Source organism: Bombyx mandarina, chromosome 03 (genome assembly GCF_030267445.1).
Source record: "Bombyx mandarina strain Sakado chromosome 03, ASM3026744v2".
In the NCBI taxonomy this organism is placed as follows: Eukaryota; Metazoa; Arthropoda; class Insecta; order Lepidoptera; family Bombycidae; genus Bombyx; species Bombyx mandarina.
Window position 1 is genome coordinate 10,524,816 of NC_143210.1, and position 16,832 is coordinate 10,541,647.

Below are 16,832 nucleotides of genomic sequence, written 5' to 3' on the forward strand. Positions count from 1 at the left end.
TGTCCTCTCAACCCACTGAGTTTCTCGCCGGATCTTCTCAGTGAGTTGCGATTTCGATCCGGTGGTTGATACAGCGCAGCACTTTTTTTTTTATTGCCCGTGTAGGCATGCGAGCATACGGCCCACCTGATGGTGAGTGGTTACCGTCGCCCATGGACTTCAGCAATGCCAGGGGCAGAGCCAAGCCGCTGCCTACCGCTCTGCTCTTGCTAAAGCCAGTATAATTCCCTCACCTACCTGTCCGCGCGAAATTGGAATAGCCCCTTGGGCTACCAACGATTAGATAAGAAAAGAAAAAAGAAAGGGTTTCCTCTACCTACTGATTGTACTAGGGTGTCATCCGCCTGCAATAGTACTAATAGTAGTTATCTTATTTTCCTAACTAACGATCCCTCTTGACTAGAATAGAATTGCACAGTTGGTTCTAATTTGAGTACATTATTCCAAAGCAATTTAAACATCGTGTTTTAGGTACATATTGTTGTGTCCGTAGACCGGATGAATTCAGATTCAGTTTCGTGTTCCGTGAGTTTCCAAAGTACATGTATCGAGCCGGTTATAATTCACAAGGAAACATTGATAGGTGTTAATTGAAGTGATTATTGGTAAAGAATGCAAAGCACTTAAATATTTGTGAATTAAATTATAAACGTAAACATACCATCCTCGAGGCATTGAGACAACATTGTCTCCTGTGAATTATCTAAACACTGTAAGTCAAACATATCCCATTTTTCCTGCGATCCCTTGTTAAATGTGTGGAAACACAGTTCCTTGCACGTTGCTGATTTCGCCTGAAATTTTAATTTATTTACAATGAGTTCGCAAGTTAAATTATGTGATTTGATAGTTTGCAATCGGTACACAATCGATCTTAAATATGTATATAATTATGTGGTAAAAATATAGTAATATAAAACAATGAGCAGCCTCAATATCACTTTTTTGTGTTATGTTTTAAAACTGTAAACTGTTTTTCATAATTATCAATGATTCATTTCTCTTGTCAGATTTAAATATCGAATGATAGTAAATTGATAGAATGATAAATGATTTGAATCGAGTCAGCTAACTTATAAATCTTATAAGCCATATACATGGTGCAATGAGACCGTTTCCAAAGTCAAAACATGAAATAAATATGAACCTAAAATAAATGAAACAACGATCGATTCATTGTGTTCGACCAACCACTGAATCAATCAAGAACAATACTTGTCGTTCTTAAGTGTACATTTAGCAAATTCGAAAAACACCGAACGCAGGTGGCCGCCTACCCCGCGCTCTATCTAGGGCGTTGACCCCGCGCCCCAGTTGGTCGTATTACATTGCGTGCTTTTAAAAGAATAGTAATACTTTTTAATGATATCGAGTTAGTAATTCTTAATACATCAGCACTACTTACTAACTTTCAAGGAACTTTTAAAAAACACCATATATTTTAGGGGTTACCATAAGTCATGAAAACATTAATGTTGCTACCGACCATAACAATGTAGTCTTTGTAGTCATTGTGGATTTTGAAATAACGGATTCCTATCCTCAGACAAAACAGAAAATTTGTTGGCTACTATTACAACTGGATACATTTTTATTGATATTCGTGTAAATAAATACCTTCAAACAACAATGCAAATTCGCAACGTCCCTCGGAATCAGATCCTTGGTGTCAGTCGGTGCATCTTTCCTCAAAAAGCATTGCCACAGTACATTATGTATGGCGGGAGCTCCACAGTCTTGGCCCAATGCCTCTACGATCTCTTCTATGTCACTGGTCCGACGCAACACAGACTCACAAGTACTTCGACAGCGTTGAGAATCGGATTCATGGCAGCATGGAAGATCTGTATAGATAATTCAGTACAATCAGCTCTAATGTTTCTTTTTTTTAATGCTTAGATGGGTGGACGAGGTCTCGTTACCGGAGCCCATAGACATATATAATGTAAATGCCGCCACACGTCTTGAGATATTTGTTCTAAGGTCTCAGTTAAAGTACAACGGCTGCCCCACCCTTCAAATCGAAACGCATTACTGCTTCACGGCAGAACTAGGCAGGGTGGTGGTATCTACCCGTGTGGACTCACAAGACGTCCTGCCACCAGTAGTATGTAATCGAAATCGATTACATGAAATCATTAGTGTAGATTTATCAAAAAAAACAATCCATTATCTATCATAATACAAGTACAATAAAACAACATATATTTCAGTTGAAAACTGACAGGGCTACTCACATTTAGACGTGTCTCCAACTACCGTAGAAGACGTCAAGTCTCTGAGGCAGTGCAGTAGCTCTGGTGATTGTTCGCAAGCATCAACCGCTGCCTCCTTCGCGTCGCCGTCGATTCGCGAGTGTCCAAGCCTCCTCAATACTTTCTGGCACGCTTCGTGACACGATACAGACTGCGTCTGTGCTGATAGAAGGACGACAACCTCATAAGTTTAGAATAGCTTTATCATGAGAAGTATGTTCGGGACATTGCGAGTTAGAACAAGGCTAGTGCCGCGTTTGAATTAATACCATGACCGTACTTTACTCATGTCTCCGCACTTTTCATATAACCTCGACTTAGGGTCAAAGGCCTTTCATTATGATGCGGCTTGAAGAAATAATATGGATTTTTTTAAATCGATAATTATTTATGCTCATAGTTGCAAATGATTTACATGTTAGCTAGCACTTGGATGGTCTAGTCTAGTCCATTGGCGTTTCAGCATCGAGAACGTTCCGCTCTCGGTGACCTCAAGCACCGGTTATCGTTGTCGTCGAACCCATCACCTGCGACGAAGGGCTCGACGAGTAAACTAACCCACAGATACAGCCCACTGAGTTTCTCGCCGGATCTTCTCAGTGGGTCGCGTTTCCAATCCGGTGGTAGATTCTGCGAAGCACGACTCTTGCTAGGGTTCGTGTTAGCAGCGTCGTCAGGTCTGAGCCTCGTGAGCTCACCTACTAGTTAAGGTTGCGCTGAAATAGCCTTTCAAGGCTATCTATCGGCTTAGGTAGGAAAAAATCTCGGTGTATGTCGTAAATAATTGTTTTTCGTACTCACAACAGCACCACTGAGCCTCCTGTTGCTTATCCATGCAGTCGAACATGGCTATTTCGTCAGATCGACGACAGGATTCGGTGAGGGCTGTCGCGTCCAAAGCACTAGCGCACGCAACCCGACATTCCGATGATCGGCTCAATTGACAGCACACTTGACCCCACCACCCTGTTCCCGAGACCACCTCTGCAAGACGAAAAGTGACATTGAACAGTTTATATTAACAGTTTCATGAAACAGTAGCTTTGTTTGTTTGGCATCGACATGGCACCACCCCATCTTTTCGGATGGGGGTCGTAAAAAATGACTAACTCGAGAATGGGTGTTTTACGAGTATTTTACCAACGTACCGAAATGTCCAAACGCCTTTTTGGTATGGCTTAAGTATTATAACTGTAACTGTGCTCGGGTAGGTACTACCAATCTTTCTATATCAGTCACAGTGAAGCGGTTTAACAGCTTTTAAACAAGACGTTTGAGACTTGAACCCCATGATTCAAATTAGGTGACAGTATTCAGTTTGTGTTGTGTATGGGCTCTGGTAACCACAATACTCTACAATAAAAATAAATAAAATAAAAACAATCGTTTGGTGATTGCATCTTAATTTAATTAATTTAATTCATTGGAACGATCTATAAAAATTATCTATACGTTTTTTTTTTTTTTTTTTATTGCGTAGATGGTTGGACGAGCTCACAGCCCACCTGATTTTAAGTGGTTACTGGAGCCCATAGACATCTACAACGTAGACGCGCCACCCACCTTGAGATACAAGTTCTAAAATCTCAGTATAGTTACAACGGCTACCCCACCCTTCAAACCGAAACGCATTACTGCTTCACGGCAGAAATAAGCAGGGCGGTGGTACCTATCCGCGCGGACTCACAAGAGGTCCTACCACCAGTAATTACGCAAATTATAATTTATATCGTCGCTTTTAATCAGATATATTAACTTACCTTGTATTGTTTGATTCATGCAAATCCAGAACTCTGTCTGAAAATTGAATAGAAATAATAAGTGAACGATTTTTTGCTTAGCAATCTGATACCTCAAGTTCCTCGTCTTCTTGACAATACAAGAAATTTGAAACCTATACCAATTACAATACAATGGGATAGGCGGTTTATTGACGTTCAATGGAAGTCCATTTCGGCTAAAGAACTCGAAGGGTACCAACTTAAAGATATCAAATAACATAGCCCTTACAAGTTTAAAGAACATTTAATATGATTTAACGTCAACCACTTTTTTACTAGCGATAACATCGCGTTGTTAGATATAAACGATAAGGTTACGAAGTTTCTAGAACGACTTCATATTTCCTTAATTAAATACTTCTATCTTGAGTGACAATCGGGATTTTTTCGATATTCATCGAGAAACTAGCTACGCTCTTTTCATTATTAATAGCGGTATAGTTTACGGATAACTAAAAATAGCTTGGAATCTGTACTTTTTAATCATAATTTATGTTCATTATCACATTGAAGAGTCACATATCAAAGCTAGGGTGCAATCAAATTAATTCTCTTATGAATTTTGTAGTAAGCCTAGTAACTAAATTCTAAAAATTTTCAATTAATCGTGAAGAACAAAACACAAGAAGACGGAAGGATGAGTAGTGATATTGTTACTAATACTCACCAAGTGATGACCGCAAAATTTGTAAATATTCGGCGTGCTTTGCTCTATAACAGATCTGTCTGTCGTCATATTGAGCTGGGACATCTGGAACGATATGGGAAATTATTGTAATGGTGACAAACGTGGCGTTAATTTTAGAGCGGTGTTAGGGTTCATTAAGACGAAACCAATGCCGGTTTTTTGAATGATGTAAACCCATTAAGAAACCGTACCGGAAAATGCAAATTATAATAACGAAGATTCGTGGCAAATAATTCATGCTTCCATGCTAACATTATGAATGTAAAAGTATTTTATGTGTTTGCTTATCCTTCTTTCACGTGGAAACGATGCAACGGGTTGACGCAAGATTTTTTAAAAGTTATAGTTTTAAGTCGAGTAAGTGAAGTAAAAGACCCGCCGGCCGGCCACCAAACCGTTGGTCAGATCAGTTAACTGCGCTCACTGGACTCTCTGTTTCGAACGCCCTGAGTGAAGCCGAAAACTGTAGGAAATGGAAGCTGATGGTATAAAGAGACATGAAGGGCTTTCAGGGACACTACCTTCAGCAATGAAGCTTGCGACTAAGAAGAAGAAGAAGTGACAGTGGCTGCGTTTTATCCCGAAAAAACATCTTATTGCCACAGAAAATAGACTGATAGTTTTCCTTGAGCACGCGGGCACAGCCATGGTTAACAGCTGGTATCGAATAAATTTCAATTGCAGTACTGCATTTTACTATTACATAACTGTTATATACTAGTATTTTTTTTTTGGCGATGGATTGGATGTATATGAAGTATGTGAGCTTAGAATCAAAGTCCTTGACGAGGGTGATAGCCGCCACCTGGAGTGTTTTTTTCGTTTTTTTTCCTAAAACAACATTGTATGCCGACATATAGATTCCAAATACAATTTAAAACAAATAAAAAAATGTAATGCATATTAAAATAATCACCTGTACAAATCACAAATACGGAACGATAGTAACGTTTATACGGAACCGCAACGATGTGATAAACTTAAGTAAACATGGGCGCGGTGCGAGTCAAACGTGCGCTTCGAATGTCGTTAATATAACGATCACTAGTTCGGATGGGTAAATATTAACGTATTCTGAAGTGGAAGACACGAAATTATAATTAGAACGACTAGTTGAAAACAGAGCGATCTGCAGTTTTTTTTTTCTCCCTATTCTAATAGCCTTGAGAGGCTATTTCAGCGTAACCTTAACTAGTAGGTTAGCTCACGGGGCTCATACCTGACGACGTTGCTAACACGAACCCTATCGAGAGCCGTGCTTCGCAGAATCTACAAGCGCGCGACCCACTGAAAAGATCCGGCGATACACTCAGAGGGCTGATCTGCCGCTGATCTATACTAATATTATAAAGAGGAAAGATTTGTTTGTTTGTTTGTTTCGAATAGGCTCCGAATCTACTGGACCGATTTGAAAAATTCTTTTTCCATTAGAAGCCGACATTGTCCCTGATGAACATAGGCTACTTTTTTAAAAAAAAAAAATATTTATTTTTTTTGGTTTCATGTGTGTTTTAATGTTTCCGAAGCGAAGCGAGGGCGGGTCGCTAGTAACTTATAAAAGCCAAGCGTTGCTGCTATCTATCTGCTACTGTTTATAAACAATGCTTTGCTTAAACGTGTTTGATCTAACTGAACATCTGGTACTAATCGTGCAATTTCTAGAAATTTTAGAACAATCCCAAAATCAGATTAATCGCCTTGTAGGACGAATTGCCTTAAAGGATCAGACGTTCGGTGTACTCGTATCAAGGGATGCTGTGTCGGTGTTTGAATCACGCAGGCAGATACCATTTTTTCTAATGAGATACTTACTTAACTCATAATCACGAATGACTTCCACCCTGAAGGAATAACATCGTCTAAGTCCCACGCTTTTATTAGCTCACCATTGCAGCAATACCAAACCACATCCGTGCCGTAAAAATGTACATACCGCAAAATAAACATACTATAACATAAACATAATGAATTTATTATAATTCTCATTGATCTAAGCAGCGTAGCCATGCGCAATTTATCCAAATTATTTAAAAACACTGCTGTGAATTCAAATTCGACCAATTTCGTACACATCAAAAGCTCTGGACCGAACAGAAAATCTTTTACTAAAGCCCTTCGTTGCTTGGGAAAATAAATATAGAGAATTCTTACTGACATGAAGAGTCTTCTGAAAATCATATCGAGCAAGATCGAGGGACTGCTGATTAATAGCCTTTGCAGCAGGCACTTGGAAGGAAAAAAACAAATTTAATGATATAAAATGTATGTAATGATTTTTATGTGTTAGATTTTTTAAGTTACTAACATAGATTAGAAGTAATTCTTACTAACAAAATGTTATGGTTTAAAAAAAAGAACTGAAATAAAGTATAAATAAATAAATTTATTAAGTGAGCTCTTTAAGGAGTTACTATTCACCCTCCTTGAGACCTGAGATAGAAGTCTCAATTGTATTGTACAACGGCTGTCCCAGTTTCCCCCACCAATGAGACAAGAACGCATGACTTCTTCGCCACTGAAATGGACAGAATTACGTACCCCCGCGAGATTACAATACGCCGTATATAAGTATAAAATTGAATTGAGTTGGCAAACTCAAGGACTCCACCGAGAAAGGAAACTCACTGATTACTGCTCGAGTGCCTACGAAGGAGGCCTGAGATCCACGGGATTGGAACCACGACCTGTCACGTCACTCCTCGAAGAGTACGGAGGATCTGTGCTTTGTCTAGACCGTGCACCGAGCAAGAACCTGAATATTTTTTTCTACCTATGCTGATATCCTTGAGAGGCTATTTCAGCTTCTACTTGATGTGTAGGTGCACTCACGGGACTCTAGCCGGGAGTTGCTAACACTGGCCCTAGCAAGATCAGTGCTTCGCAGAATCTACCACCGGATCGGAAACGCGACCACTAAGAAGATCCGGCGAGAAACTCATTGGCCTATATCTATGGGTTAATTCACTCGTCGAGCCCTTCGTCGCAAGCGACGGGTTCGACTAGGACGGTGACCGGTGCCTGTGTTACCTAAAAGCAAGTTAATGGATCGGGCGGATCCGTTCTGACGTGTTTAGGGCGACGTCGATCACACATACCCGATCCTGTTTTTGTTTTTTTTTTATTTCTTAGATGGGTAGACGAGCTCACCGCCCACCTGGTGTTAAGTGGTTACTGGAGCCCATAGACATCCACAGCGTAAATGCGCCACCCACCTTGAGATATAAGTTCTAAGGTCTCAGTATACTTACAACGGCTGCCCCACCCTTCAAACCGAAACGCATTACTGCTTCACGGCAGAAATAGGCAGGGCGGTGGTACCTATCCGCGCGGACTCACTAGAGGTCCTACCACCAGTAATTACGCAAATTATAATTTTGCGGGTTTCATTTTTATTATACGATGTTATTCCTTCACCGTGGAAGTCAATCGTGAACATTTGTTGAGTACGTATTTCATTAGAAAAATTGGTACCCGCCTGAGATTCGAACATCGGTGCATCGCTCAACACGAATGCACCGGACGTCTTATCCGTTAGGCCACGACGACTTCATTCAACCATTCGGTCCACAGGATCGGGTATGTGTGAACCTGACGGGACCGCGGGCTTACTTTATATCAAGCTAGAAGGTCATAGCACCACTCTGAGACACTTAATCTTTCTGGTATTGGCTGGCCGAAAAGACTAATCGGGGGTAATGCACCGTACATTGTCAAAACTAACTCAATTCAAAAATAACACATGTTGCAAACGATTAATGATGAACATTAGCGTCGCTTGATAATATTTAATTGATGCTCGGAAATACTGAACGCGTATTGGAACAGAGTAACGATCGTATGTCCTTTTAAAATATCCAATTACTGATTCGGAGCGCTTTGTTAAGCCTAATTAAGAAGTAAAAATAAAACGAGGAAGTGGCTGTTTTTTTGAAAAGCAAAACATCTAAACTGAATGATATTTTTAAATTCGAATTCCTTTGCAATATTTTATCATGCAACTAAAATTGTCTTGTACACAGCATCCAACTTTCTGAAAATGTATATTATAATGATATTTATTGGGTACTCCAGATTAAATAAACAATAAAAGGCTTAATTGCGTTTTCTGTTACATTTATAACTAGCGACCCGCCCTCGCTTCGCTTCGGAAACTGTAATTTATTATTGATTTCTCCACTATTTAATGGATGTTATTATACATATAAACCTTCCTCTTCAATTACTCTATCTATTAAAAAAAACATCATCAAAATCCGCTGCGTAGTTTTAAAGATTTAAGCATACATAGGGATATAGGGACAGAGAAAGCGACTTTGTTTTATACTATGTAGTGAATAGTGATGAGAAAACAACATTTAAAGCCCTTAATCTAATAAAACTTATATTTTTAAACAAGCTGAACTTTCTTTTACCTGAATGTCAAACTTGACTGAATGAATATATGAAAAATCCTTTTTAGAAAAGAAAAAAAGAGAAGAAAGTTTTATACTATGAAGGTTTTCTTTACATACATAATTTAGATTAATTAATAAATCATTTTTATTAATAATTGTAATAGATCTTCGAAGAGTGGCCCGTAAGAAATTGCTAGAGAGAACCGAAGACTGAGCCCAGTGGTGTGTGTGGCTTGGGAGAGAAACATGCCCAGCAGCGGACCATTACCAGCTGAAGATGATGATAGATTGGAATAAGGCCATATTATATTGTATGAGAGTCTTTTTGGAATAAGATTCTTTAAACTATTGACCACTGAATTCGTTAGAAGTTGAGAGACCAAGAAAAATAGATTAGCTAAGAGTTATTTATTCTCAATAGAACCGATCATGTTTCGACTTTGAGAACTACACATTGTTAGTTACGATTTTCGGCTGTGGACCCTTGCATCATGATGTCTATACGGTTAGATAGCCAGCTTGTTGATCAACACACGCCACATATCAATTTTCCCAATCAGGTGGTAAAACAATAACGAACAAAAAAAAAATGCTCTACGTGCGAAAGATCTGTACTCCGAAGTGAAGGGGTTATCATAGTTCAAACTCTGAGGTAACATTCAATGAGATTGATAACATCATTAGAGTTCTTGGAAGTGCTCAATGCGCAAGCGCGGCTGTGGTGATAAGAATATTACTACCCACATTAATACATTTATTGGACATCGCTAACACATTTTACAATGACATTAGTTTTCTTCTTATAATAAATATTGGTTATTTTAGCGAATAGACAAATAACAATTAGGGATACTTCAATGAATGTATGAATGTAATCAATTCATATTTTCCCTCATAGAATTAATTGAAACTCGAAACCGCTGCAACAACTTATGGACATAACAACAACAAGAACCACTTAGCTTTACCCTCAACAAATAAAAACATAAATTCTACAATTACTTAATTTAAATTATAAAAATATCTACAATAATTTCAAGTTTCAGGACAATTAATAAATTTTGATTACTGTTTCTTTTTCGTTAATTAAATTATTGGTACAAAACGAATCGAATCAGTTCAATAGTTTTACATGTAAATAATACAACTATAACATAAAACAATATATACACACATGTATCATTAAAACATGTATGGAAATCACGCTTCAAGGTGTCAGAACAATGATCATTGTATACAAATCGCTCTCAAATTATCCGACATAATTCAGAGATACAATTATTTGTCAATTGTTTGTCTACCAATAAATTAAGGCGAATTGCAAACATTTTTAATTAAGCAAGATAAGATAAGCTATTTTCCGTGCACCAGCATAAATAAAGAAATGATTCGTCAGCTAATAAGAATCAAATATTTAACGGAAAAGATTTGGACATTGTCATATTACGTTCATGGAAACAAGCATTTGTTAACATTACTGGTGGTACATTAACAATTTACTTGTGGTAAGACCTCTTGTGAGTCCGCATGGGTAGGTAGCACTACCGTGCCTATTTTAGCACGTGAAGCAATAATGCGTTTCGATTTGAAGGGTGGAGCAGCAGTTATAACTGTACTGAGACCTTAGAACTCATATTTCAAGGTGGGTGGAGGCATTTACGTTATAAATGTCTATGAGCTTCGGTCACCACTTAACCCCAGGTGGGCTGTGAGCTCTCTTTCACCCATCTATGAAATAAGTAAAAATAAAAATAAAACATTAAAATCTGTAGCGGGCTAATCAGTAAAGCACGCCCCTAATATTGTTAGTGTCCATTGCAACGTTCATAAGGGACTTTGTCTATTTCTTTTTTTTTATATTTCTTTTAATTCACTCGTTTTTGATTCTATGAATTGTACTTTATCATTATAAACGTTGAGATTTTGAAATATCGAACAGATAAAAATATTACTTTTCATTCGATTTTCACGTTTGAAATTTAAAAAAACAAAGCTTAATTAATATTAATATTCTAACGTTTCGTCACAGACGTGAGTCATTCGGTAGCTAACGGACTCTCTCACGTTCATTATTTGTGGACTTTGGCAACAAAACTCAAACAAACTTATACAAAATATCTAAAACGAATTGTGAAATGAGCATACGAAGCATTAACCCTTATTCGTCAGAAAAATAAAGGATTATTCTTATTCTATATTATAAAATTAAAAACTGCATACTTGAAACATAAGATTATATGTGAGTAAATCAAAATAAAATAAATTACAGCTGTTTTATTTTTACATTAATATCGTTTCGATTATTTTACAGTTTCTGTAAATGCTGTTTATAATCAAAGAAAACAACTATAAATAAATAAATAAAAACCGATGAATATGGTTATTGGAATATGGTTGAGGTTTCATACAATTTGATTTACTTATCACGCCTGTTGGTATCAATCTAGACTAATAAATTTCTACATAACATATTACGTGTTAATAATTATTTTTAGGAAACGTACCGAAAACTAAATAAAAATGTCAATGCGGAAATTCGTGGGCGTTTCCAACATTCTTCGTAACGCGAACTAACGAAGTGCCGATCTCTGAAATAAACCAACAAACAACAATAGCCAACACAACACACACCTCGTATCTTCACGGATTGCAATGTTGGCATTGGAAATATTCTCTCCTCGCACGTCCAAGTGCAATAACCCAAATAAGCAAGAATATTTTTACATTCATACGAGGTTCGGCATTAAAAAACATGGCTTATTATTCAATCCGCGACGTGCGTTTGTCAATGGCGACAGAATAAAAAGTGTTCCGTTGTATTACTGAGATGTAAAGGTCTCCCATGATATTAGCATAGACACAATCGAGTCAGGTTGACTTCACCTCTGTATCGACGCCATGTCAGTTGACACGTCCTGCGATATACGTGGCCTGCATCCAGTGGAGCTTACCATAACTATGAGTTTGGTTGTGCACGCTTCCTTATATACGAAGATTAGAAAGACAATATTAATATTAGTTATTTTTTTCAATATCTGATCAGAAATATTTAAATGATTCAATATTCTTAGGTAGGGCGTTTTGTGAGCCCGCGCTGCTACGCACCACCACTCTGCCTATTGCTACCGTGAAGCAGTAATTCGTTTCGCTTTGTGGGTCAGCCGAGGTACGGCAGTGGAGGTCTTGTACTGATATCTATTTTATTTCTATGGTAACAGTGGTTAAGTGTAACAACACCATTTTGGCCGTGAGCTCGTCCACTGATCTAAGCAAAAATTACAAAAAAAATAATCATTTAAATCATTTGAAAAAAAACTGCAAATCCCGTGCCTGGAATAGAATTGTTGGTGTTATCGTAACTCAGATAGCCATCATCCAAGTAGTAGTAGCCTCCCTACTGCCTGAGACTCCCGTTGAATACTTTTGGTAGTAAGACGTATTGTGAGACCATGCGGATTGGTACTATTTCTGTCCAAAAGGATGCATGACTTTGAAGAGTCAATGGAAACCGCTACATCATGTAACTACGCTAATATCAGGATTAACGTGACACCAGATGGCCAGGCATCCTTCTGGTCGTCGAATAAAAAAAGATGAGGTAATTTAAATGATACACAGTAGTAATATCGTATCAGAACGTTCACCTCAAACTCAGCAACTCCTGGCCTCATTCATCAAAAACTACAAACATAATGAATCTATTAGAATTCGGTGCACAAACACCGCAGCCGTTTCGCAAATACTGACGTAATACAATCGACTATAATAAAATTATATCGCTCTCCGCTGCATATCGCCATGAATTTACATAAAATTAGGGGATCAAATATAATCACTATTCACTATAGGGAATCGCTATTTTAAATCTACGAATGTATGATAATAGCCAGGGACGTCTTAAACTAGGCTGGGGCCCTTGGGCACACAAGAATTTGAGGCCCTTTTGGAAAGTAAAAAAAGCTAATTATAATAACATTTTTTTACTGAGTATGACCATTTATTATAGGTAATCAAATACAGTATGATATAATATGTCATTAATGATATTAGAATGCAGCTCGTTTTTTGGTTACGATTACGATAATGGTTTCTTTCGGGATTTCTGTTGAACAAAATATTCCATTATATCTTTAAAGTCAATTTTTTGAAAGATATCACTTCCTATGCCCATAATTGACAAATTACTCAGCCGTTCTTGTAACATTGTTGTTCGCAATTTATTTTTTATTCTCTTAAGCTGCGAAAATGACCGCTCTCGACTACAATTGGTAATCAAATTGTCGGTCCTTCGGGGCCCCCTGAGAATGGGGGCCCTGGGCACGGGCCCCGTGTGCCCTTATGGTAAAGACGGTATTGATAATAGCGATGCCAACAAAAACTCCACATCTTTCTGCGCGGCACTAAACACGCACCTTTGATGGACAAAACATTATAGTTAACACCAGACTGCGTGATTCGTTTAAAGACCGCAACACCTAATAAAGTTCTCAAGTGTCATTCTGATGCTAATTAAAACACAAAGGGTTCGGTTGACAGACCGAAACGACGGCGAGTGCGAATGGAATGGCGCCCTAAATAGCTTAGCTAATGTGATTATTATTGCCACGGGGATCGTACGGCCAATCTTCAAAATTCCAGTCCTCTTGCCCTATTCAACTTAGGGAGTATATTTTGATGTGAAATCCGATGTCCACAAAGCTTTATAACCTTTTTGCATTAGAGGACCATAGATGTAACAACATTCAAATCTAGGTTGACTACTCAAACACGATTCGATTGAATTTTGAGACAAAACAAAACTAATCAGTTTTAAAATCGCCAATTTTCACGCGAGTCGCGATTCCCAGTGACCCGATCCGTTACGAAACAGAAAACTAGGAACATACTCCGTCGGTAATCAAAGAGCGAAATCAAACGACGCCACCGTCACTGCTTTGATGTCTCTTTGTAAATTTGTCTTGATGCCATTCCTATTTCTTGATTTACATAATGCCGAACGCAGCTCCGTAGGAAATAGCCGACTTTGAACTGATATCAAACGTTCAAACTTTTCTAGTCGGTCTCTCAACACGACAGTTTGTAAACAATTTTATGAAGGATGCCGTTGCGCAATAAACCTAATTAAATTTAAGTGGGTTACCTATCATAAATATGTTTGGTTTAATTTAACGAAAGCTGTAATCTTCAGACGACTCTAATTTATAATACATTTTTATAAAGGACTAGCAACTATTAGATGGTCTATCATAGTGTTGAAGTGTACATGTATTTAAAAAAAAAGTCTGGTACTGTGTACGAACACAGACTCAATAACGAAAAGTTTATTTCAAAACCATACTAAATGAATTGTAATCAAATTATCAATAGCCAAAATACTAAACTTAAAACCGTGCAAGAATAGCCAAAATTTGATTTATTCAACTTTGTGTACCAGAGTTCAGGAGTGGACATATTGGCTAATTGTTTACCAGTAACCAGTAGAGAGTCATGTGGTCGGTGCACCTTTTGGAGAAAAAATTTACTAATTCGCAATAATTTTACTAGTTTCTATCGCGTTGTTGAACCACCCTGCATATATCGATCAATATCTAAATAGCAATACGTTTTAAAACAAGTACAATAATTACAACCTCTATCCCTTTTAAACAATACCTCGCAAGCTCTTTGATGATTTTAATAGTTCCACTCATTTATCTTTATGATTGAGTTTCTTTTCAGAAACGTCATAAGTTTTAGTCTGCGCGCTGAAATTGCTACTATTACGTTGACAAGAACATGATCGATGATGTGTCTTCATTTTTTGTCATATTTATAACTGCTAACGGCTTATCTAGTCCTAAAATTTATTGAGAAACATTTAAAACATAATGCTGATCATTGATTTTGGCACAGTCTATTTATTCTGTTGTAGAAATAAAAACCTACTTATTTATTTATATTTGTTTTATTAAATAATACAGCTTGCTTTCGAACAATTTCAAATTCGCTATGGCAAATTCAACATAAACTGTATAGAAGATGAGAACGTATGTATATATAGGCACGGGCTTTCGGAACGTGCTGATCTCAAACATACAGTCCATTATATTTTTTGTAACACAACAAAATATTTAACTATAGAACGTTAACGAAGTAACCCGATAGTCCGTTTATATCGCGTCCCCTTTTAACTTGAAAGTTGCGAAAACAAACAAACTAACAAACCGGAGTCGCTTCAAAGCGATGAAAATGACACTGCGGTAAAAATAGATCTCGTCTGTAATCCTTTCATGTTCGTCAGTCCGCTCCGTCGATGTCTGCGACACTTCTCATCGGCAGTAAACTTTTAGGATTACCTATCTATTTGACAACCTAATACAGTACGGGCTATCAGCAAAATATATTGCAAAGAAAAATAGACTTTAAATGAGATAAGCAAATACCATTCTCTATTGAAAGCTTCAAGCAAGATGCACCCAATAGGAACTCTCTCTCACTTATTCATATGCATATGATATAAAATATTAGCCATCTTAAAATGCTAATTACTCCGTCATTTTAAAAGTATCTTCGATATTGAATTTGACAGGTCAAATACTTTTGTAAAAGTGAAAACATTTGTTTTTTTTACATTCTCACTATCGGAGTTCCTTGACTATTTTTTATTTAGCCACTAATGATAAATACTAACCTAACCTTTATAAATTATGCGATAATGCAACATGCCTTTAGGACCCAACAAATTTATATAGAATTGATCTGTGGGTAAACGCCACCAATGTCGACGGTACGTGATCAGCATCCACCGGATTTCGGATGGCATACTGATCACGTGTCAAGAATTCCCAATACACCGTCAATGGGACGTGACGCGGCCCGTGGTTGGGCCCACCAAGGCACGGACGTCAATAACTGACAAAATTTAATGAGAAGAGGAACATCTTGCATTGCCAGTTAAAAAAAATATTTTGGTGTAGTTCATTAATGTAGCGACGCAACAATTATTATGTGATTCGTCTTTCAATTATTATGTGATTCGATAATGTCTCGAGCAAATATTAATCAAACGTACGTAACCTTTTTTTCCACAGGATAAAATTGCCGGATCCCCACCCGCGCAGCATAAGAGATAGTTGAACCTCACTAAAAACTCCTGCCGCTCACAGCTAGCGCCCTACCCAAGACCGGGCCGAACCTCAGTCGGGACTATTGAGACGGCAGGACAGTTAATGGAATTTTGTTTTTTTTTTCATTACTCCTTATGGGCAGCCCTTGGACATCACCACGTGAACGTCGCGGCGTCGCAAACCTCAAGGTGAGGGTTCGAAGAATCATTTTTTGTTGCACAACAGCAGTTTTACCCTTCAAACCATGGATACCGACAGAAATGTACAATACGCCATGTCACCAGTTAACACCGATCTGTTTCCTCAGTATTCAGGTAAAATATTCAGAGAGCACTGCAGGCTGTTCTTCGATAAATCCCTCAATCGCCCCTTATTACGACCCACAGGAAAAACTAGTGCTAATTAATATTCATTGAAAAACATTTCTAGCTTAAGTCTCGGCGAGCTACGATGTGCTTATTCAGAAAATTGCTTTATGCGGATTCACGGGCACTTTATGAGAAAAAAAGTACATGATAATATTTATTTGTCATGATTTGGTTTCTATGGGATTTTGATTATAATATGATAAAAATAAATACATATAAATAAAAATTAAAATACATAAT

At 37.7% G+C, this 16,832-nt stretch overlaps 1 protein-coding gene across 1 annotated transcript in view; it reads right to left on the minus strand.

Moving 5' to 3' along the window:
* The window catches only part of Reck (Reversion-inducing-cysteine-rich protein with kazal motifs), a 48,553-nt gene that overhangs the window by 6,018 nt on the left and 25,703 nt on the right, over positions 1 to 16,832 (minus strand). The window contains exons 4-9 of the mRNA XM_028173413.2: positions 4,704 to 4,787; positions 4,016 to 4,052; positions 3,057 to 3,239; positions 2,238 to 2,417; positions 1,618 to 1,844; positions 662 to 794 (exon numbers count right to left, since the gene is read on the minus strand). Of these exons, the coding sequence (XP_028029214.2) occupies positions 662 to 794; positions 1,618 to 1,844; positions 2,238 to 2,417; positions 3,057 to 3,239; positions 4,016 to 4,052; positions 4,704 to 4,787 (844 nt within the window). The remainder of the gene's footprint in view (positions 1 to 661; positions 795 to 1,617; positions 1,845 to 2,237; positions 2,418 to 3,056; positions 3,240 to 4,015; positions 4,053 to 4,703; positions 4,788 to 16,832) is intronic.